A 24,822-nucleotide genomic window follows, 5' to 3' on the forward strand; every position below is an offset into this window, starting at 1 on the left:
TAATTTGCAGATAACAGCAATTATTTTTCCAAAATGACTTCAGCATTTATCAAATAAGATGTTTCAATGTTCAATGTGGTCTCTTAATTTTAACCAGCTGATTTGTTAGTGCACACCTCAATATTTTAAATTAACTTTTTCAGAGAATATTATCTAAGTTTAATAAAGTGGGTAACAGATGAACAAATCTCTGTGCAGTGGATTGAACGAAGACAAAATTATGCGATTTTAACAATTTGTGATTTCAACAACGTGACTTGGACTTGTTTAAAGGTGACTGGTTTCAACCACTATGCCTAAAATGTTCTCATTTTTACAATAACTCTTATATCTCGATGCATAGTCATTTAAAATCATTGTTTATTCTGGATATTTGTTCTACACTAGGATCGTCAGTTTGTTGAAACAAGCAGAACTGGATGGATCGGTGTTGTATGTAGCATTCTTTAAATAACTTTGTTTCTCTGAATGTTCATACATTAAAAATCTTTGTTGGACATTCTTCTCGGTTGGGGTGCATTTAAGAGTCAACCACATTGCTGTGGGTCTGGAGTCACATATTCCTCAAATTCCCTCTACATCTTCTGCTCCTTACCTTAAATCTATACCCCATGGTTATTGACCCCTCTCGAAGGAGAAAGGTTCCGTCCTATCTACCTTATCTATCTCCCTTATAATTTTATACACTTCACTGAGGTCCCCCCCTCAGCCTTCTCTGCTCTAAGGACAACAATCCAGCCTATCCAGTCTTTCTTCATAGCTGAAACACTCCAGCCCAGGGAACATCCTGATGAATCTTCTCTGCACGCTTTCTAGCACAATCGCATCCTTCCTATCGTGCGGCGATCAGAACTGCACACAGCACTCCAGCTGTGGCCCAAGGAGCATTTTATACAGCTCCATCATAACATAGAAAATAGAAGCAGAAGGAGGCCCTTCGGCCCTTCAAACCTGCGCCACCATTCATTATGATCATGGCTGATCATCAAGTTCAATACCCTGATGCTGCCTTCCCCCCATATTCCTTGATCCCTTTAGCCTCAAGAGCTATATTGAATGCCATCTTGAAATCACACAACATTTTGGCTTCTGTGATAGTGAATTCCATAGATTCACCACTCTCTGGGTGAAGAAATGTCTCCTCACCTTAGTCCTAAATGGAAATGAAAAATGAAAGGTTATCTTCAAACTATGATCCCTAGTTCCAGACTCCCCAACCATCGGTAACATTCTTTCTGAATCTAGCATCTAATCCTGTTAGAATTTTGTAAGTTGCTGTGAGATTCTCTCTCACTCTTTTAAACTCCAATGACTATAATCCTAATCGATTTAGTCTCTCCTCATATGACAGTCCTGCCATCCCAGGAATCAGTTTGTTCAACCTTTGCTGCACTTCCTCTATAGCAAGAGCATCCTTCCTCAGATAAGGACACCAAAACTAATCCAGGTGTGGCCTCACCAATACTCTATACAATTGCAGTAAAACATCTCTATTTCCATACTCAAATTCTCTCGCTATGAAGGCCAACATACCATTTGCCTTCTTTACTGCCTGCTGTACCTGCGTGCTTACTTTCAGCGTCTAACCAAGGTCTCGCTGAGTATCCACCTCTCTCAATTTACCCACCTTACCCATTCAAATAATAATCTGCCTTCCTATTTTTGCTAATGAAGCGGATAACCTCAAAGTTATCCACTTAAACTGCATCTACCATGCATGTACCCACTCACACAGCCTGTCCAAATCCCTCTGAAGCATCTCTGCATCCTCCTCACAGTTCACTCTCCCACCCAACTTTGTATCATCTGCAAATTTGGAGATAATACATTTAGTTCCCTTGTCCAAATCATTACTATACAATGTGAACAGTTGGGGTCCGAGCACAAATCCCTGCTCTTGTATTCTATACCTCACCTAAAAAGGCAAGTTTCCCATATACCTTCTTAACTACCTTATCTACCTGTCCTGCTGCCTTCAGGGATCTTTGGACATACACCCCAAGGTCATCTGGTCCTCTGCACTTCCTATCTGTTACAGACGTCTGGCCAGACTTCAACAAAGGCTAAGAGACTGGACGAGACCCATTACGTATTTAAGTTTTAAGACTGTGCATAAAAAATAGATTTGTTCTGGGAGTAATAATATAAGAAATCTGGCTTTGTTATTTTCATAAACAACATTTTATTAAAACAAAATAAAAGAAAACAATATTTAAACTTTCATTCTTCACAGTTCTAGTGCCAACATATATGCAGCTTCTTAACTTTAGCACACAAATTCCCATTAAACAACACTTGGCATTAAAATTCAGCTCTCGTTCCACTTACACATTCAGGAAAAGGTAGCACTTTGAATCTTTCTTCTGTAGGGACATCTCTTTCAGAATCCCTTTTCAAAGCTTTCCCCCTCTATGGCAGTTTGTCATGATCTATTCCATGGATGCTTACATCTATTGTGTATTTCCTTGCTGTGATAGTCCTCCAAAAATGCATTACCTCACACTTTGCAGGGTTAAATTCCATTTGCCACTGATCTGCCCATCTGACCAGCCCATGTGTATCGTCCTGTAATCTAAGGCTTTCCTCCTCGCTATTTACCACACCACCAATTTTTGTGTCATCTGCGAACCTACTGATCATACTAATTTTGGATCCCTTTCATGTATACATCATTAATTTACACTACAAACAGCAAATGACCCAGCATTGATCCCTGCGGTACACCACTGGACACAGGACTCCAGTCATAAAAACAGCCATTAACTGTCATGCTCTGCTTCCTGCCCCGAAGCTAATTTTGGATCCAATTTGCCGAATTGCCCTGGATCCCATCAGCTTTTACCTTCTTGACCTCACTCTCTTGCAGGACTTTTTCAAAAGCTTTACTAAAGTTCATGTAGACTACACCAATTGCACTTCACTCATCTACACACCTCGTCACCTCCTCAAGAAATTCAATTACATTTATTAGCCATGATCTCCCACTGACAAAGCAATATAGACTATCCTTGATTAATCCTTGCCTCTCCAAATGGAGATCAATTCTGTCCCACAGAACCTTTCCCAATAATTTCCCTACTATTGATGTTGGACTCACTGATCTGTAATTACCTATTTTTTTCAATGCTTCCCTTCTTGAATAATGGTACCACATTAGTTATCCCCCAATCCCCTGGCACCTCTCCTGTGGCCAGAGAAGATTTGAAAGATATTTTGTCGAGATACTTTAAATTCAACTCTTAAAAAAAATTCTTTCAATACTAGCATTTTGAATTTCTAACATTTTCATGCCTGTTATTTGCAATATTTGTAGTTTCAAGCATCGGAGCCATTCTTTGAGGCAAACAACATTGGTTTCTACAAGGTGATTAGTGGTAACGATGGATATAAGCATATCCATAAGGTGGCTGGGAATCCGGTATGTATGCATGACTCATGCACATGAGTTTTTGATGAAACAATTAAACATTTTTAGAAGTTTTTGTAAACTGATTCAGATTAATGTCCCTCATTTTCTTTCTTTAAAGCCTACAGTAACTGCGATTACAACTGGTAAATGGGAAGTCATAAGCATAGTGACCCTGACAAAGGATGCCCTGTAAGTATATAGAGAATAAATCAAGAATGCATAATGTTGCAAAGATATTGCACCAAATAGTTTGTTTGCATTTTGATCATTTAATAAATAAACATGTTTAATTAGAATGGGTGATATTGCTGGTTAACAAACTCTGAATAAGTGGTTTGGTATACATCATCACAGGAACTGATGCACGTTTACATGTTATATGGTAATTGGAGCAGTGTTGATCAGTAGGTAATATATACATGAAGAGCTCTCCTTCAATCCTATTATTCTTCAATAAAGAGCCCTTTATTTACTTTACCAACCATTGTCATAGTATTTGATATGTTTGTGCTAATAGCCTGTAGTAATTGGATTGCCACCGCTCTGCCTGTTGCTGAGGAGGAACCCCACTGGTCATGGAAGTCACAACAAGAAAACACTTTTGTAGCATCAAAGTAACTGCTTCAGTCATCATGCCTGATGGTGCATTATGACCCAGCTAAAGAGTTAGTGCTGACATGTGCTGCTTCTCCCTATTGGAAAGGAGTCATACTGTCACATTGAATGGAGGACAGGTCAGGAAAGCTCATTAGCTACATTGCAGGTATCCTCTCCCAGACTGAAAAGGGCAACTGCCAGCTGGAGAAAGAAAGGCAGTCGGTTGTGTTTGGAGTCAAGAAGTTTCACCAATACGTGACGGCGTTTATGACGGCATTAACAGGCCCTCAGGAGCAGCGATTCCAAGCCCCTCTATTGTAACATTCACCTGGGTACCTGCTGGCTCAGACAGGGGAAGCACCACGTGATCATTCCTGGAAAGAGAAAAGCAGTGACCAGACCCTTTAGCTGCAAGCCATTCATCTATTTTTCTTAGTGAGTTCGAATTGACAGCTTCCACAAACACAGTTGTAAGCCTTACTTCATTCATCTTCCTTCATGGATGAGTAACTCTCAGTGCTATAACCACAATGTTTACAAACGTCAACCACATCAGACAGAGTTAATTGTTGTCAATGTTTAGCTCAGCAATTCAAAATCACCCGAGCATGGGGTGTGTGATTGGAATGCACTCGGGGGGGGGGGGGGGGAGGGGGGAAGGGGGGGTCGTTTAGTTAGGAGGTTTGTGTGGGGGTCCCTTAGTTAGGGGTCTCCGTGGGTGGATCTACCTACATAAGGGGGTCCCTTGGGGTGGCGGTTTGGGTCACTCCTGCACTTGGGGGAAGGGAGGGCACCCAGAAAATCTAGAGGTGAGAGGCTGCTTGTGATGCGGGTGTGGGGGGGTTGGGGGGGTGGGCTGCTTTGCGATGTGGGGAGGGTGGGGGGCTGTTTTGTGATGCAGAGGGGGGGGTGGGCTGCTTTGCGATGCGGAGGGGGGAGTGGGACACGTGTGTTCACAGTTTCCGGTGACCACACATGGCGGCTGTGGACTGTGTCAAGCGCCGGGGGTGGGGGGGGGGTGGGTGGAGGAGCCGTTCCGCTGGCCAGGGGGACTTCGGCAGGGGCTGGGGGGGCTGGTGGGGGGTGGTCCGGGAATGGCGAGGTGAGGGGAGCACTATCTGGCAGGCCGGGTACGTGCGTGGCTGGAGCCATGTTGTACGGTGCGACCGCTGCAGGTCGCCGCCGTGCGCATGCGCGACCACTGACCCGACAATTGCCCATCCGCATCTGCCGGTAAAGCCGGGCTTTACATGGCCCAACTGGAAGCCCCCACCGGGCGGAGCATCGGTGCAGGGGCGGTACCTACCTTTTGGTAATAAGACTAGACACATGCTCCGGACATATCCTCAAAATCGGAGGATCCAGCTCATAGTCTCCCAAATGGATAATCCCCTATCCATTGTTTTATTGCAATTTTGTCTTTTATCAAGTTTTCAGCAAATTGCACTTCTTTAAAAAAATTTTTTTAGAGTACCTAATTCTTTTTTCCCCAATTTAGATGCAATTTAGCGTGGCCAATTCACCTACCCTGCACATTGTTTTGGGTTGTGGGGGTGAGAACGGGGAGAATGTGCAAACTCCACACTGACAGTGACCCAGGGTCGAACCAGGTCCTCAGCACCGTGAGGCAGCAGTGCTAACCACTGCGCCGCCGTGCTGCCTTAGCAAATCGCATTTCTGCCCGTTCTCCCACAGCCAATTCAACAATTGACATTATTTTCAAAGGTTTTGACAATTTAAATGCCCACTATCCCATATTGCTTATATGATATTCCAGAATAGTTTATAGAAATGTATAGAAATAGAGATAGATGAGGGTTTCTGAGGTAACTACAGGTAAAGGTTACACAGGTTAATAATATTTAAAGATTTCCAATAGTATTTCTGCATCAACATAAAAACATCGAAAATAAATCTTAATTTTAATGGCATTTTCAATAAAGAATGTTCTGAAGTCCCATATGTGGTGATTGCATTATCCTCTAATAACCATTATTAACACTTCCTGCTTGAAGATGATTTTTAGAAAGCATAATCATCCAGTTCTTGATTATTAATTTTACAGTCTGATATTCATTGTACATATGTTTGCATTACAGTTACTACATTAGCAATGAATATGAATCGTATCCAGGGAGAAGAAACTTGTATAAGTAAGTTTTAGAAATAAAATATGTATCCTGTTGAAAGAAATGCTGTTACCTCTCAACTCCAGAAATATATTGTTTAGAAACACTGGTTGCCTGAAAATTCTTTGAGGAGACCCAAGCTACTCATGGCATCATTTCATTTTGGTACAGTACTTTGGGAGTAGAAACAAGAAGGTAAATTTTCAGGTCCCGCCCACCGTGGCCAGGATAGAAAATTTGACAGGCCATTGGGCAGAATTTTCTGGTTTGGGGACTGGTGCGACTGAAAAATCCCACTTAAGGAAGATAGAGGGCAGGTTTCTCTGCCCCACCACACCCGTTTTCTTGTGTGGCGCATTCCCGCCGGCAGCGGGATTCCCCATTCCACCAGTTGGCCAATGGGGTTTCCCATTGTGGGCAGCCCCACGCCGGCGGATTCCCAGATGTGGGTGCGGTTCCAGCGTAACGGAGAATCCCGGCAGTGGATAATCCAGCCCACAGTATTTGGATAAGTAAAACCATATTTATTACTGCTTTATAATGATTTATCAGTGTTTTATGTATTTTAATTTGGGGGCTCCATGATCTTTGGAACGGCAGACAGCGATTGGGTCCTGCCCAGTGGGGTGTTTTCTGAAAACCTGAGAGTAGAGGCGCTATTCTCCCCCCCCCCCGCCCCCCCCCACCCGCCCCCCCCACCCCCCCCCCCCCCCCCCCGGGTGGGAGAATCGCCAGGGCACCGCGCGAATCGCGCCACGCCGCCCCGAACCCCGCACGCGATTTGCCCACCCCCCAGATACCAGCGGCGTGCGATTCGCACCGGGCCGCTCGGAGAACCAGCGAGTGGCGATTCTCGGGCCCGGATGGGCCGAGCGGCCACTACGACACGACAGGTTCCCGACGGTGCCATCCACCCCTGGTCGCTGCCGGCGGTAACTCTGCGGGCCTGTGGGGGAGGGCTCCTTCACCGGGGTGACCTCTAATGGGGTCTGGCCCGCGATCGAGGCCCACCGATCGGCGGGCCGGCCTCTCCCCTCCCGGGCCTACCTCCTTCTGCGTGCGGCCCCAGAACACCGCCGCCATGTTGGTGAGGGGCCGGCATGCGTAAGGCATTCCCCGCGCATGCGCAGGATGGAGCGGCCCAACTGCGCATGCGCAGGATTAGGCTGCCCCGACTGCGCATGCGCGGGTTGGCGCGGCACCCATTTGGCGCCGCGTAAGGATGCTGGAGCGGCGTACACCACTCCAGCGCTATACTGGCCCCCAATAGGGGGCCCTGTACGCGCTGTTGTGAAACGCGACGGCATTCACGACGGCGTGAGCACTTAGCCTCCATATCGGAGAATCGTCCCCTAGAGGTTGTCTCTCTCTCTCTCTCTCTCTCTCTCTCTCTCTCACACACTCTCTCTCTCTCCCAAATGTTTCCTGTCTGCTGGTTATGAGTTTGCAGAGAAGTCTCGAGATCTTGATGAATCTGCAGTGAAAACCATGACAGACTGAAAGCAAAGACAGCCAACTAGAGGCCTAGACTGAAGGAAAATCTAACTGGAAGACATCCATCTGAAGCAGAGACTTTTATTCTTTTAATTTAGTATTCTTTTTTACACCCCTCTTTCCTCTCCTTGTTTGTCTTGTGTGTGCAGAGGGTGGGGTGAGTTACAGGGGAGGGGGGTTAGAAATGAGATAATAGTTAACCTGTTGTATTTACTGACTATTTAATTATAGGTATTGTTATTAATGAACCTTAATTGTATTTAAATTTACAAACCTGGTGACTGTAGTTATTAGGCAGACAAAGACCAAATACTTTGGGTATTTTTAAAATTAAGAGTTAATTTCAGTTGTGTTGTGACTCTGGGTCAAACGGGCCTGGAATTGACCACGCATTAGCCCAGGGTGTCAGAACATATCTTTCAGGTAAATATTGACACATTAACATACTTGTGGTTCGTCTTGCATTTCATAACACAGAAAATTGCAAAATTCTGAAATGACTTCTTCCCAAGCATTTCAGACTGGAGAGGTTACAGTGTGTCTGTTTTATTAAAATAATATAAAATGTTAAAGGAATGTTTTGATTTACTCTCATTTTCACAATAAAAAGCTTTTAATAAAAATTTTGATTCTAATCTATGATAGAATCAGTTGCTCAATACATTTGGTGCATCTTTCTAGTTCAATTGAAAGAAGATTCATACTGTTACATTCCTTAATGTACTCAGTTCCTTGAAAAGTTGGATTTGCCTTTACAAATGGGCTTGAATATCTGCAATCATTTGAACCTTCACACCTATGAAGCAACGTCATTGATAAGATAACAAATGCATTGCTCCACTTACAATGAATGTGATTTTAATTTTTAAGAAACACCAACAATAGCTATCACCATCTTAAAACAATCACCAACAATAGCTATCACCATCTTAAAACATGTAGATATTTTATAATTTGAGACACTCTTTCTCCCTTAAGCCTCTCTGAAATATCCCAAGGTTATTTGCATTATTAGAAGTGCTATATAAATGCAAGTTGTTATTGGTTCACCAAGATGCTAACACTCTGCTCCAACTTCTCCTAAATATTTAAAGCGGTAATGCCACACTATATAAGAGGAAGATCTAGAACCGGAAAGGACTCCACAATCCACCTGTCCCTGACAAAAGCTAAAGCTCTTCAATCTGCCTCAAATTTTCCTTCAATATTTTAATTTGTCTATTTCCACTATCTTCCTTTATGCTTTTTCCCCACAATGTCACCTCTCTCCATGCAAGGTAATTAAATCTAAAGTATCTGCGCTTCATCCCACTTTAATCTTGAGCCGTGTCCCAAGTTCTAGAATTTTATGGCAATCTTAAACATATCCAAGGGTTGACTCATCTATTCCCCTAAACATCTTGAGGACTTGAATAACGTCTCTCCTGAGCTTTCTTTTCCCTAGTGTAAACAACCCTAGGTTCTTCAAACTCTCTTCATAGATCCGATGCTTTAAGCTAAGTAGCTGTTTATTTGCTTTCTCTGCCTGTCTGTGTGCCTTGGTATCCTGACAATAGTACAGTCAGCAAAATTCTCCATGTATGGTTGCATTCATTATCACCGCCTGATAATTGTGTTCTCAAACTCTTTCAACCGCATTTAGCATGCCTTTTAAAATTTACCAACAGCAGATATTATTCATTGGTCTGTAGTTCCCTGTGTAATCCTGCTCGTCTTTTTAAAGATGGAGATGGTACTGACTATTTTCAAATCATAAGATATTACTGGCATTCCTGCGGGCTTTTGAAAGAAAGGCATGACTAAATTCACTGCCATGAAAAAGGTGCCTTGGATGAATTCCATTTGGGCCTGGTGCCTAGATATTTGAAGTTTTTCTTTTATTTGTAGAATTAAACTTGGAACAAGTTCTCTGAAACAGCAATGTATTACCTGTGAGCTGATGAAGGAACACTGTCAATACTATTCGGCATACTTCAGTAAAAATGGAAAATATTATAAGCTATCCTGTTATGGTAAGTGAACCATGGAAACTAATTATTGAAATCAAAATACTGCTTATTCGGATGGCTTTTATATCTGCTCCTTGTTCCATGCAGGTCCTGGAATACCTACATTTGCAATTTACAATGCTATCAATGATAAAGGTAATCACTATTTTACTCCCTCTTAACATGAATTGATTGTTCTGAAAATGTGTATTGTAACAATCTGCCAGAGCCTCTGACCTTCAATTGATAAAAATGTCTAATTTCACAGTTGATTTAATGAGTTTAGAAAAAAGTCATCAATAGGCATTGAATAGAACATGAGCACGGAATAAATATTGGGGAAATTTATTGTTCCACACCCCAAAGCAAGTCTGGAAGTGGTAGTGACTGGAGCTGTTTCATCAGGTGGGAAGGTGCAGTGTGGGAACCCCACCGCCTTGCTCGCTCAAGGGCTTTATGTTTGGAAGGTAGATGTTTCACCTGGAGGACTTTATGTGGTCACTTAAGGACCACACTTAAGAGCCTCATCCTGTCTCCACAGGTATTCAAGCAGCAGTGGGTGGAGGACTTGCCATCTGACTACAGTAACCATGCGTGACGCATTTGTCTACAGACTTCTTGCTATGTGGGGGAGGGCGGTTCTCAGGCATTTGCCCCTGATCAAGGGAATCTACATCAATGAGGAGGATGGGTGACAGGAGGCCATCCCCGCTATCGACACTTCCCTGACAGCCACCTCTCTCAGAACCCAACCCACCCCACTTACCTGACTTAGGAGGTTGCATTACTGATTCTCTGCACAGGCACTAATGTAATACTGGCAACAGTCACCCCTCCCATTAATGCTGTCAGTACTGCAGAGCTATTGGTTTCTGTTTGAGTGGCAGCTCAGAGGGACAGGATTTGCATGCTAAAGAGGATATGATTGAGTGGGAGGTCTAATGTTGCCAGGTAGGTGTCTGAGTGTATTGAAATAGCATTGGGTCTCCAGACAGAAGCAACATGGGCTTCCCACTGGTGTTCCAAATAGTGAGCAGGACATTCTTCACACGGTAGCACAGTGGTTAACACTGCTGCATCATAGTGGCAGGGAACCAGGTCTGATTCCGACATTGGGTGACTGTGTGGAGTTTGCACATTCTCCCTGTGTCTGCATGGGTTTCCTCTGGGTGCTCCGGTTTCCTCCCACAGTCCAAAGGTGTGCAGATTAGGTGGATTGACAAAGCTAAATTGCCCCTTAATGTTCAAAAGTTAGATGGGGTTACAGGGATGGGGTGGGGGAGTGGGTCTAGGTGGAGTGCTCTTTCGAATGGCCTCCTATTGCAGACTCGATGGGCCAAATGGCCTTCTATTGCACTGTAGGGGTTCAATGGATCAAGCTGAATTCTGTCTTTCAACCAGTTTCAGGATTGTAACTGGTGTTTGGAGCGATGCAATTGGAGATAGGGGGATATAACTTTTAAAAGGGTGTCTCCAAAGATATCAAATATTGTAATACTTCAGATTCCTAAGTTATATTCTGTTCTTACCATGCGGATATCCTTATTTTTCAAAATGGTGGCTTGTTTAAATTGACCATCACTGTTACTGCTCACTGCTGGCTTCATTTTCCCTTTGTTTACAGCAAAGTTACATTTCTGGTAGTCAAGGATAATAATAATAATTGTTATTATTGTCACAAGTAGGCTTAAACTAACACTGCAATGAAGTTACTGAGAAAGGCCCCTAGTCGCTCACTCCGGCGCCTGTTCGGTACACAGAGGGAGAATTCAGAGCTCCACACAGACAGTGGCCCAAGCCGGGAATCGAGGGTGGGATTCTCCGATCCTAGGGCTAAGTGTTGACGCCTTCATAAACGCTGGAGCGTTTTACGACGGCACCACCTGGCCCCTAGGATCAGCGATCCTGCGCCGCACAGGGGGCCAGCACGACACTGGAGAGCCTCATGCAGCTCCAGGTGCCGATATGGGTGCCAGCACGGCCGGCGCGAGTTCGCGCATGCGCGCCATGGCCGGAGCGAGTTCTCGCATGCGCGTGGGTTGACTTCTCCGTGCCGGCCCCTGGGCAACATGGTGGGCCCGGCGCGGAGGAACATAGGCCTCCCCCGGGATATGCCCGCCAGCCGATTGGAAGGCTCTGATCGTGGGCCAAGCCACCGTGGAGGCCCCCCCAGAGTCGGATCCCCCCATCTCACACCAGGACAGCCCCCGCAGCATGAACACTGAGGTTCCGCCAGGTGGGACCACACGCGAATGGGGCCGGCGGGACTCGCCGAACTCGGCGGGCATTCGGCGGGATCGGAGACTCCCGCCGCGAACCTGGAACCTGGTGCTGTGAAGCAACAGTGCTAACCACTTGTAAAACTGGAGAATATTAATCAGTGGAAAGTTTCAAGTTGGGGTAGACACCAAAGCATTATAGATCAGACACGGGGGGGGTGGGGGGGGGGGGGGTACGATCTATTTGAGTCCGCGTTAGCCGTCAGTGGGAACAGCGAGACGAGTGCAAAATCCGGAGAGAATCAGATAATACGGTTCTCTTTGGCGAGATCATGATTTCTGATTTTCAGCTCTCCTTGCCTTGGGATTTCAGGATCTTCGTTTAATATATTAGCATGTCATTAGTGAGCACTTCAGGATTTGCCCACTTACTGAATATTCACTGGACGCTGGCGTCACGTCGGCACCATTTACAAAAGCTTTACATAAAAGTAAATCTGCCAACCTCACCTCCGAGGGGGATTTCAGAGGCCTTGGGCAGGATTCTGTCGTAATCGGCGGGCGGGCAACTCCGGCGGGAAGGAATGGCATGAACCACTCCGGCGTCGGGCCGCCCCAAAAGTGCGGAATCCTCTGCACCTTCAGGGGCTAGGCCGGCGCCGGAGTGGTTTGCGCCGCACCGGCCGGCGGGGAAGGGGCTTGGCGCCACGCCAACCGGTCCGAAGGGCCTCTGCCAGTCGCCACGAGTTGGCGCATGCGCAGGAGCGCCAGCGTGCGCTGGCGTCATCCCAGCGCATGCGCAGGGGGGGGGGGGTCACCTCCGCGTCGGCCATCGCGGAGGAATAGCAGCCGACATGGAGGAATAGAGTGTCCCCACGGCGCAGGCCCGCCCGCGGATCTTTGGGCCTCGATCGCGGGCCAGGCTATCGTGGGGGCACCTCCCGGGGCCAGATCCCCACCGCACCCCCCCCCGAAGACCCCAGAGGCTGCCTGCGCCGCCAGGTCCCACCGGTAAGGACCTACTCTAATTTACGCCGGCGGGAACGGCAAAAAGGATGGGCGGCCACTCGGCCCATCGCGGGCCGTAGAATCGCTGGGGGGCCGCTGCCAGTGGCCGCCGACCGGTGCAGCGAGATTCCCGCCCCTGCCAAATCTCCAGCGCCAGAGAATTTGTCAGCCGCCGGGGGCGGGATTCACGCTGCCCCCGGCGATTCTCCGACCCGGCGGGGAGTTGGAAAATCCCGCCCCAGCTGTCAGTCAGCCATCACCCTCCTGGGTGCTAAATGCTCAGGAGGCACCAGGGAGGACACGGGGGACAATATAAGTTCACCTTGGGGGCATGGTTGGCGTTCAGTTTCTCAATCTTTGGTGGAGGGGTTACTCGCAATCATCTCGGGGCATCCCTTGCTTTAAGGGGGTCTTGAAGCTGACATGAAGGCATTGCTCCTTGTGTTTGTGGGGGTGTGCCCAAATTGCCACTGAAGGAATGTCCTTCTTTAGAGGGAGCTGAAAAGTCGGTGGGAGGAAGTGAATGCAGAGGGCAGCACTGGGGCCGACAGTGAGGTACCTGAGTGGGGTCCATGAGAGGCCAGGCTGTAAGGGCAGAGTGCGTGACTCAGGAATGTGCTGCATCCCTGCCTCATGAGGTATCAAGACCCTTTCATTGGGGGAGGACGACTGCAGTGTGAGTTGAATCCCACGCTCAGGCAGCAGTGTGAGGAAAATGGGGTTAAACTGCCTTGAAGTTCAAATGCACTTCTCTGGGAAGTTTGACTGTCAGGAATTAGTGTTGGGCTGGGTAACTGTGGCTGATAGAAGGGTTGTCAACTCTGCAGCCTTTGTGACCTGGAAGAATGAAACAGAGGAACTCAGAAATTATGAGCAGAAATAGGCAACTCAGCCCTTCGGGCCTGCTCCGCCATTCAATCAGATCATGCCTGATCTTTTCTTGGCCTCAAATCCACTCTCTACCTCTTCCCCATATCCCTTTACCCCCATTTTTTAAAATCAGAAATATATCTATCTCCTTCTTGAAACCATTTAATGACTCAGATTCCGCACTATGGGGCAGCGAATTCCACAAATTCACCATCCTCTGCAGGAAGTAGTTCCTCCTCATAGTGGTAGCATAGTGGTTAGCACAGTTGCTTCACAGCTCCAGGGTCCCAGGTTCGATTCCCGGCTTGGGTCACTGTCTGTGTGGAGTCTGCACGCTTTCCCCGTGTCTGCATGGTTTCCTCCGGGTGCTCCGGTTTCCTCCCACAGTCCACAGATGTGCAGGTTAGGTAGATTGGCCATTCTAGCTTTCCCTTGGAGTCCAAAAAGGTTAGGTGGGGTTATGGGTTACTGGGTTAAAGGGGATAGATAGGGGTCGAGGCGTGGGACTTAAGTAGGGTGCTCTTTCCAAGGGCCGATGCAGACTCAATGGGCTGAATGGCCTCCTTCTGCACAGTAAATTCTATGATTCATCTCAGTTATAAATCTACTGCCTCTCAATCTATATTGGTGGCAAGGCAGCACAGTGATTAGCACTGTTGCTTCACAGCGCTAGTGTACCAGGTTCGATTCCTTTTTAAAAATAAATTTAGAGTACCCAATTAATTTTTTTTCCAATTAAAGGGCAATTTCGCGTGGCCAATCCACCTACCCTGCACATTTTGGGTTGTGGGAGCGAAACCCACGCAAACACGGGGAGAACGTGCAAACTCCACACAGACAATGACCCAGACCTGGGATCGAACCTGGGATCTGGGCGCCATGAGGCAAGCAATGCTATCCACTGCGCTACCGTGCTACTCCAGGTTCGATTCCTGGCTTAGGTCACTGTCTGTGTTGAGTCTGCACATTCTCCCCTTGTCTGCGTGGGTTCCATCCAGGTGCTCCAGTTTCCTCCCACAAGTCGTGAAAGGCATGCTTGTCGGGTGAATTGGACATTATGAATTCTCCCTCAATGTATCCGAACAGGTGGCATAGTGTGGCTACTTGGGATTTTCACAGTAACGTCATTGTCATGTTACTGTAAGCCTACTTGTGATACTAATAAAGATTATTGGGCGTCATTCTCCGACCCCCCGCCGGGTCGGAGAATGGCCGTTGGCCTCCGTGAATCCCGCCCCCGCCGAAGTCTCCGCTCCCGGAGATTGGGCGGGGGCGGGAATCGGGCCGCGCCGGTTGGCGGGACCCCCCGCTGGATTCTCCGGCCCGGATGGGCCGAAGTCCTGCCCAGGAATTGCCTGTCCCGCCGACGTAAATCAAACCTGGTATTTACCGGCGGGACCAGGCGGCGTGGGCGGGCTCCGGGGTCCTGGGGGGGGGGGGCGCGGGGCGATCTGATCCCGGGGGGTGCCCCCACGGTGGCCTGGCCCACGATCGGGGCCCACCGATCCGCGGGCGGGCCTGTGCCGTGGGGGCACTCTTTCCCTTCCGCCTCCGCTACGGCCTCCACCATGGCGGAGGCGGAAGAGACTCTCCCCGCTGCGCATGCGCGGGAAACTGACAGCGGCCGCTGACGCTCCTGCGCATGCGCTGGGAAACTGACAGCGGCCGCTGACGCTCCCACGCATGCGCCGCATTTCCGCGCCAGCTGGCGGGGAAACAAACGCCATTTCCGCCAGCTGGCGGGGCGGAAATCCCTCCGGCGTCGGCCTAGCCCCTCAATGTTGGGGCTAGGCCGCCAAAGATGCGGAGCCTTCCGGCACCTTTGGGCCGGCGCGATGCCCGTCTGATTGGCGCCGGCTTTGGCGCCAGTCGGCGGACATCCCGCCGTTGGGGGAGAATTTCGCCCCCAGTGTCTGTGACCTCTTGTTCTAGATTGCCCTACAAGGGGGAACATTTGATCTATGTTTACTTTATCAATCCCTTTTAGTATCTTATATACCTCGATCAGATCCCTTCTCATCCTTCTAAACTCCAGCGATATAAGCCCAAAGTGTTTAACCCCTCCTCATACGTCAACCCTTTTATTCCCAAAATCAATTTGGTGACTCTCCTCTGAAATGCCTCCAGTGCCACCACATCCTTCCTCAAATAAGGAGACCAAAACTGGACACAATACTCCAGATGTGGACCCACCAACACCCAATAAAATTGCAACAATACTGCTCTACTTTTATACTCCAGTCGTTCTGCAATAAACACTAACATTCCATTGGCTTTTTTTATTACATGCTGTACCTGCATACCGACTTTCTGCGATCCATGAACAAAGACACCCAGATTCCTCTGCCCAAATGCATTTTGAATTTTTCTTCCATTAGATAATAATTTGCCTTTCTATTTTTTTGGCCAAAATGGATAACCTTATACTTATCTAAATTAAACTCCATCTGCCAAATTTTGGCCCAATCTATAGCCACCTGTAAAATCTTTATCTCCTCTTCATTGCCTGCTTTCCCATCTATTTTAATATCATCCGTAAATTTTGCTATGTTGCACACTGTCTCTGCTTGCAGATCATTTATATAGATTGTGAACAGTTGAGGTTCGAGGACTGATCCCTGCATTATCCCACTAGTTACAGTTCACCAGCCAGAGAAGGACCCATTTATCCTGACCCTCTGCTTTCTGTCAGTCAGCTAATCCTCAATGTAATTTGATACTCTACCCCCAATTCCCTGCGATCTCACCTTCGGAATCAATCCTTAATGCGGCTTCTTGTCAAATGCCTTCTGAAAGTCTAGATATATCACATCCACAGGTTCCCCATTATCCACCTAGCTGTTTACCTCCTCAAAGAACTCAACAAGTTTATCAAAATTGAGGGTCCCCTCTAGTAATGTGCTTGTCATACTAATTGTACGCTTCACTTGAACCAGCTGTGCCACGTCTGCCACAAGAGGCAGTTATTTGCCTGAAATGCTACCTCCCCCTTCCTTGAGTGGGAGTGGGGATGTGAGGAACAGCTTAGCCACTGGGGGTGCCTGTGAAGATTGGGGATGAGGGGGAAGGGCCTCTTGGTAGGTGCTGGCAACCTGTGAGGTGACTGGGTGAGAAATCACCTTGAAGGTGTGAGTAATCTGTGTGAGAGGGTTCAGCTGGAGACTGGAGGAGGCAGATTACTCTGGCTACGCGAAGAAGGTCATTCATCTTCTTGCGGCACTGTTGCCCCCATGATCTTTTGCAGTGAGCTGGCACTAAGACTGCCACAGCCTCCCAGGCAGGGGTGATGTCCTTGCTGGAAGGATATCTGTGGGAACAAGGGTATAGGTGCTCTTAACTGCTGCACAACATCCAGTAGTTTGGTGAGGACTCCCTCAGAGAATCTAGGCTTAAGATAGCCATCCCTCCTAATAGATCTGAAACAATTGCTGGGGAGATGTTTTCTGGAGCTCCCCACTGATTGCAGATCAAGCTGCCCTGGGGTGAGTGTGATGAACAATTACTGTAACACTGTACCCTTGTCATCATGTAAGGTGATGTCCCCTTTAAGACCGGGCTTGGAACCCTGGGGAACTCCGCCTCCGGCTCCGCCCATCTGGAAGCCTCATATAAGGGGCCGCCTTGTGGGCAGTGCAGCTGTTAGCACACGTCTCGACACTAGTCTAGTTCTTAGTTTATTAAAGCCTTCTTTACTGTTTACACTCTAAGCGTCGTTATTGAGGGTACCACAGTGAGTGAATCAGCGTGAGGCTGCCACAAGCACTCCCGTGGGAAAAAAAATTGTTGTTACGGAGGCTCAAAATTCCGTGGAATTTCCCACCCCACCGCCAATGGGATTCACACTGGTTTTCCCACCGGAACCGACACTTTGCCAAATATTGATAAGATTCCGCCCAACAATACTCAGAAAGAACGTGTCCTGCTTTACTCTGCCTTTATTACATCTAATTCTATTTCCATCATCTGCCACATGATGTAATAAAAATGTTTATTGCAGAATCACAAAATATTCCTGCATTATTTTTGGTAAATTAAATTTTTTATTATTACGAGTAATTTCTGAACTGTACATCCAGTTTTGTTAGCCGGTAAGCAAACGCTGATTGATGGTAAGGTTAATCTTATTTTAGATTCTTGAAGAACTAAAAACAGATTTTTTAAATTTCAAGTGGTAAAACCTCTGGAAGATAACAAAGAATTGGAAGACGAACTTCGGAATATTCAGATGCCAACAAAAATTCTCAAAACTTTGGAACTAGATGGCACAAGTAAGTTAAACCAGTCTAATTAGCATGCAGAGACGACTGATGTATTTTTACCTGATGAATGTCACCGATATAATAATGCTTCAGGAACTAAAATCTGGTCATCCCCATGGCAGTAGTTTTCACTTAAATGAGAGCAGAGGATATAGCCAAGGAACTTTCCCACTAAGTTGTATGAATGTGAGGCCACACAGCTGTCTGGAAGGCACTGCACAGAAACATAGAAAATAGGAGCAGGAGGAGGCCAATCGGCCCTTCATGCATACTCTGTCATTCATTAAGATCAGGGCTGATCATACAACACAATAGTCTGATCCCGCCTTCCCCCATATCGTTTGATCTCCTTCACCCCAAATGCTCTATCGAACTCGTTCTTGAAAATATATTCTATCAGGATTAGACAGGGTAGATGCAAGAAGGATGTTTCCGATGGTGGGAGTGACCCGAACCAGGGGTTGCAGTCTGAGGATACACGGTAGACCATTAGGACAGAGATGAGGAGAAATTTCTTCACCCAGAGTCTGGTTGGCCTCTGAAGATCGTTACCACAGGAAGTAGTTGAGGCCAAAACAGACCCCCTTATTCCTCTATAGTGCAGCAAATACAATCCGAACTGACTCAATCTCGCCTCATACATCAGTCCTGCCATCCCAGGAATCTGGTAAACCTTTGCTGTACTCCCGCTACAGCAGATAAGGAGGCCAAAACTGCACACAATATTGCAGGTGTGGCCTCACCAAGGCCCTGTATAATTACAACAAGACAGCCCTGTTACTGTACTCGAATCCTCTCACGATGAAGACCAATATACCATTTGGCTTCTTTACCACCTGCAGCACTTGCATGCTTATCTTCAATGACTGGTGTACGAGGACACCGAGGTCTCGTTGCACATTCCCCTCTCCTATCTATAGCCATTCAGTTAATAATCTGCCTTCCCGATTTTGCGACCAAAGCGGATAACCTCACAGTTTTCCAAATTATACTGCATGTGCCATTCATTTTATCACTCACTCAACTTGTCTAAATCACGCTGAAAGATTTCTTTGTCCTTCTTACAACTCACCCTCCCACCAGGCCTTATGCCGTCTGCAAAGCTGGAGATATTACATTGCGTTCCCTCATCTAAGTCATTAATATATATTGTGAATAGCTGGGGTCCCAGTACCGATCAGTGCGGTACTCCGCTAGTCACTGCTTGCCATTTGGAAAAAGATCCATTTATTCCTACTCTTTGTATCCTGACTGCCAACCAGTTTTCTAACCATCTCAATATACTACCCCTAATGCCATGCACTTTAATTTTTCACACTAATCTCTTGTGTGGAACTTAGTCGAAAGCCTTCTGAAAGTCCAAATAAACCACATCCACTTCATAAACTCTACTAGTTACATTCCCGAAGAATTCCAGTAGATTTGTTAAGTATGATTTCCCTTTCGTAAATCCATGCTGACTCTTCCAATCCTTCCACTATTTTCCAAGTGTTCTGCTATCAAATCCTTGATAATGGATTCCAGAATTCTTCCCACCACCGATGTCAAGCTTACCGATCTATAATGTAGAGATCTACCATATGGATCTAGTGGCACTTGCGAACACTAAAACTCGGTAGAAATTTGAGTTAACACTTTTCGGGTGCAAATAAGAATCGTTTTATTGACTCTAGTTGATTACAATTGAGAATCACTTAAATCTAATTCTCTAATAAGTCCAGCTAGCAAAAGGGCTCAAAGAGAAGCAATTTGAAGACAATATAACTTTCAAAAAATACAGAAATGATTTTCTTGCTTACGGCAAAACAGCTTGCATTTCCTTCAAGAGTCAGAGTTGGAAAGATGGAGACAGTGAATAGTTAGGTCAAAGTATAGATTGATTCCGGAATGGAAAATGGCCGTATGATCTATCATAGTTATACTAAATCATATCAGTCTTTAGCCATCTATCTACCCCTATGTAATACAAATTGGTTTGGGTTAGAATCAAATGAGTTTGATTTGACGGTTAGCTGTCTGTCTTTAATGTGCAACATTAACTTGAATTGTTTCATAAATGAATTCTTATTTGTGTTATGGAATGCAATTTGGTGCCGTTATCGCCAGCGGCTTGAACTGGATTCTTGCTGACTTGACTGTTAGGACAATGGCTCCTTTAGGTTACTGTACCGTTGCTATGCTGTTGTCATGGAGCCTGCCCTGACCTTGGACTGCTTAGTGTCACATTATCTTGCAAATGTATTTGTTAGCTGAATAAGAATGCCGTTTTAATCTGGCATGAATTATGCTGTTTCTGCGTTCTGTTGAAGCTATGTTTTAAAATGACCTGAGTTTATGGGAGTGCTGAAATCCTTAATTTAAAATGGGTAAAAACTGGGGTTTAATATTTACGCTATTACCTAGCAGATGTATTAGAAAATAGTTGGTTTCTACATATACCTGTTTTCCCTCTACCTCCCATTTTGAAATGAAAATTGCTTATTGTCACAAGTAGGCTTCAAATGAAGTTACTGTGAAAAGCCCCTAGTCGCCACATTCTAGCGCCTGTTCAGGGAGGCTGGTACGTGAATTGAACCGTGCTGCTGGCCTGCCTTGGTCTGCTTTCAAAGCCAGCGATTTAGCCCTGTGCTAAACATTTTAAATAGTGGAGTTACATTAGATAACTGGAACTGTTATAAAATCTTGGAATATGAACACAAATGCATCCACTATTCCTAGAGCCGCTTCCTGAACTCCTCTGGGAAACAGATTATCAGGCCCCGGGAATTTATCAGACTTCAATCCCATCAATTTCCCTAAAGTCAGGTCTCTATTAATATTGATCTCCTTCAGTTCCTCCCTCTCACCTCACCCTGTGTTCCCCAACATTTCTGGTATGTAATTTCTGTCCTCCTTTGTGAAGACAGAAACAAAGAATGTATTTAGTTGGTCAGCTATTTCTCTGTTCCTCATTAAGCACAGGCCTGGTTTATATGCAGAAGTGCAAGATAAAACTTAAAGAGAGTGTGCTCTGAAAAAAAACAGCCGGGCGCAACAACAACATTTTAAAGGGAATACCACAACTAAACTAACCAATGTGGTAATCTTAGCTAATTGGCTGCCAGCAAGTTTTAATAATAAAGACGAGCTAATTAGAAATTTGGTATGTTTTCAGCTCATTGTCTAAGATGGTAAAAATTTCTGCATTATCATCTTTTTATTGTGACCTGGAAAACATGAGCTCAAGGGCTGATGGTAACAGATTGAATAGGAACATAAAAGGAGAATTGGATAAATAGCTCAAGGGAAGAATTTTACAGGGCTATGCGGAAAGAGCAGAGGAGTGGGACTAATCGGAGAGCCCGAACAGCACAGGCGTGATGTCCCAAACAGGCTCCTTCTGCGTTTTATCATTTTATGATTCTAGATTGATAAGATAGAGAAAACTACTTCTTTTGTTGAAAGAATCAGAAGAGAAAGGACATAAAATTATGACTTTTAGGGCTGAAATTAGGAACATTGTTTTCATGCCAAAGATAGTAAAAACGTGCTGCGGGATTCTACGTTGGCCCGCATGTTTCCCGACGGCGTGGGTTGGCCCACAAAGGAAAACCACATTGGCCGGCTGCGGGAATAAAGAATCCTGCTGCTGGCGGGGGACGCCTCGCCAGAAAACGGGGCTGGCGGGACGGAGAATCCCGCCCACATGGAATTTACTCCTCCAAAGGCTGCTGAATCTAGGTTAATTGATTTTTCCGAGACCAAGCTTGGTATAGCTTTGTTCGAGTAGCAAGAGATATGGAACAAAGAAGTTGAGGTAATAATCACCTACAGTATCAGTAAATAGAAACATAAAAACATAGAAAATAGGTGCAGGAGTAGGCCATTCGGCCCTTTGAGCCTACACCGTCATTCAGTATGATCATGGCTGATCATGAAAATTCAGTATCCCACTCCCACTTTGTCTCCATACCCCTTGATCCCTGTAGCCGCAAGGGCCACATCCAGCTCCCTCTTGAATATATCTAACAAACTGGCCCAAAAGCTCTCTGTGGTAGAGAATTCCACAAGTTCACAACTCTCGGAGAGAAGATGTTCTTCTTCATCTCAGTCCTGTATAGCTTACTCCTTATCCTTAGGCTGTGATCCCTTGTTCTGGACGTCCCCAGCATCGGGAACAGTTTTTCCGCATCTAGCCTCTCCAGTTCCATCAGGATTTTATATGTTTCTACGAGATCCCCTCTCATTCTTCTAAACTCCAGTGAGTACAAGCCCAGTTGATCCAGTCTTTCTTCATATGTTAGTCCTGCCATCTCGGGAATTGGGCTGGTGAATCTTCGCTGGATCCCCTCAATAGCAAGAATGCCCTTTCGCAAACTAAGAGACCAAAACTGCACGCTATATTCAAGGTGTGGCCTCACCAAGGGCCTGTATAACTGCAGCTAGACATCCGTACTTCTATATTCAAATCCTCTTGCTATGAAGACCATCAGGCCATTAGCTTTCCCTACCACCTGTTGTACCTACATGCCAACCTTCAGCCACTCTTCCCCCATAACCAGGTCTCCTTGCACTTCCCATTTTTCTAAATTGCCATCATTCAGATAATAATAATCATAATCTTTATTGTCACAACTTGGCTTACATTAACACTGCAATGAAGTTACTGTGAAAAGCCCTTAGTCGCCACATTCCTGCACCTGTTTGGGTACACAGAGGGAGACTTTCGAATGTCCAATTCACACAACAGTATGTCTTTCGGGACTTGTGGGAGGAAACTGCAGCACCCAGAGGAAACCCAGCAGACACGGGGAGAACTTGCAGATTCCACACAGACAGTGACCCAAGCCGGGAATTGAACCTGAGATCCTGGTGCTGTGAAGTGACAGTGCTACCGTGCAGCCCTAATAACCTGGTTTCCTGTTTTTGCCACCAAAGTGGATAACCTCACATTTACCCACATTATATTATTATGGCCCAGGGTTTAGAGAACACCAAAGTATATCATGGAGTTCACCTGACCTACAACTTTTAATAGATTTTGGTTATGAGAAGCACAAGGATCCACTTTCCAGATGTAATGCAACAGAGATCTGAAGTATTTTTAAACAAAACAATGTTTATTCTATGAATCCAGTTAACATTTTATAAACACACAGTAAACATCTTATCAATTACCAACACAAATACCCCCCAAAGATACAGTACTCTATAGGTAACCCTAATAACTTTCCTAGCAACATCCATAAGCCAAACACCCTTTTTACTACCAAAAACAGTAGGTTTGAATTCCCTACAGAAAACAGGTAGTACTTTGAAGTTATCAAGTGGTCTGGAGGCATTCTTTAGCATGCAGAGACAGAGAGACCAAAAATGTGTCCTTCTTTGTTTGAATGCAGCTCCCAACTGAAAACAAAACCAAAAAACTCAGAACCACAAAACAGCTTCCAGCCCAAAACGAAAGTAAAAGACAGAATCACAGCCCAGCTCCACCCACACAGTGACATCACTGCAGCTATTTGATCAAACACACTTATCTTAAAGGGACCCTCATATGACAATAGTGCATTTGCCAAGTATTTGCCCACGCAGCCAGCCTGTCCAAGTCACCCTGCAGCCTCTTTGCATCCTCCTCACAGCACACACTGCCACCCAGCTTAGTGTCGTCTGCAAATTTGGGGATATTACATACAATTCTTTTGTCCAAATCATTAATGTATATTGTGAACAGCTGGGGTCCCAGCACTGAATCCTGCAGCACCATTAATCACTGCCTGCCACTCTGAAAAAGACCCGTTTATTCCCACACTCTGCTTCCTCTCTACCAACCAGTTCTCTATCCATGTCAATAGATTATCCCCAATACCATGAGCTTTAATTTTGCTCACTAATCTCTTGTGTGGGACCTTGTCAAAAGCCTTTTAAAAGTCCAGATGTACAACATCCGCTGGTTCAACCTTGTCCACTTTACTGGTTACAACTTTAAAAAATTCCAGAAGATTTGTCAAGCATGATTTCCCTTTAGTGAATCCATGCTGACTGGGACCGATCCTGTCCCTGCTTTCCAAATTCTCAGTTATTTCATCCTTAATAATTGACTTCAACATTTTCCTCACCACCAATATCAGGCCAACCGGTCTATAATTCCCTGTTTTCTCTCCCTCCTTTTTTAAAGCGTGGGGTTTCATTAAAGACCCTCCAATCCATTGAAACTCTTCCAGAGTCTATAGAATGCTGGAAAACGATCACCAATGTGTCCACTATTTCGAGGGCCACTTCTTTAAGTACTCTGGAATGCAGAGCATCAGGCCCTGGGAGCTTACTGGGTTTTAATCCCATCAGTTTCCCCAATCCAATTTCCTGACTAATAAGGATTTGCTTCAGTCCCTCCTTCACGCTAGACCCTCTGTCCCCGAGTATTTCAGGAAGGTTATTTGTGTCCACCTTAGTGAAGACAGATCTAAAGTAATTGTTCAAATAGGTCTGGCATCTCTTTGTTGCCCATTATGAATTCACCTGATTCTAACTTTAAGGGACCCTGATTCTAATTGATTTTTGCTTGTTCCCTGGAAAGAATGGGGCAGCGTATCAATGTGACTGAGCACATAGTGCTGGATTCTCACAAAATGGGACTATGTCCCCATGCCAGCATAAAACGCTGGAGTTTTACTCAAGAGATTCCTGGAAAAAATACAGCTAATTCAATGTCCAGCAGGGACCTGGAGATATTCACACAGCTTTAGCTGCAGATACGGGCCCCCGCACTTCCGGTTTTGAGTCCGCACACGCACATGGCGGAGGCCTCCAGCGGCCGCGCCAGTTATTCTATGAATCCAGTTAACATTTTATAAACACACAGTAAACATCTTC

General features: G+C 45.8%; 1 protein-coding gene across 2 annotated transcripts in view; it reads left to right on the plus strand.

Annotated features, from left to right (window-relative positions):
* fap (fibroblast activation protein, alpha) overlaps positions 1 to 24,822 on the plus strand; it is a 179,839-nt gene that overhangs the window by 89,162 nt on the left and 65,855 nt on the right. For both annotated transcript variants that reach the window (XM_072474275.1, XM_072474284.1), the window contains 8 exons: positions 144 to 273; positions 388 to 432; positions 3,314 to 3,418; positions 3,528 to 3,598; positions 6,106 to 6,159; positions 9,517 to 9,641; positions 9,726 to 9,773; positions 17,884 to 17,982. In XM_072474275.1, the coding sequence (XP_072330376.1) occupies positions 144 to 273; positions 388 to 432; positions 3,314 to 3,418; positions 3,528 to 3,598; positions 6,106 to 6,159; positions 9,517 to 9,641; positions 9,726 to 9,773; positions 17,884 to 17,982 (677 nt within the window). The remainder of the gene's footprint in view (positions 1 to 143; positions 274 to 387; positions 433 to 3,313; positions 3,419 to 3,527; positions 3,599 to 6,105; positions 6,160 to 9,516; positions 9,642 to 9,725; positions 9,774 to 17,883; positions 17,983 to 24,822) is intronic.

The sequence above is a fragment of the Scyliorhinus torazame genome, chromosome 2 (assembly GCF_047496885.1).
Source record: "Scyliorhinus torazame isolate Kashiwa2021f chromosome 2, sScyTor2.1, whole genome shotgun sequence".
Taxonomy (NCBI): domain Eukaryota; kingdom Metazoa; phylum Chordata; class Chondrichthyes; order Carcharhiniformes; family Scyliorhinidae; genus Scyliorhinus; species Scyliorhinus torazame.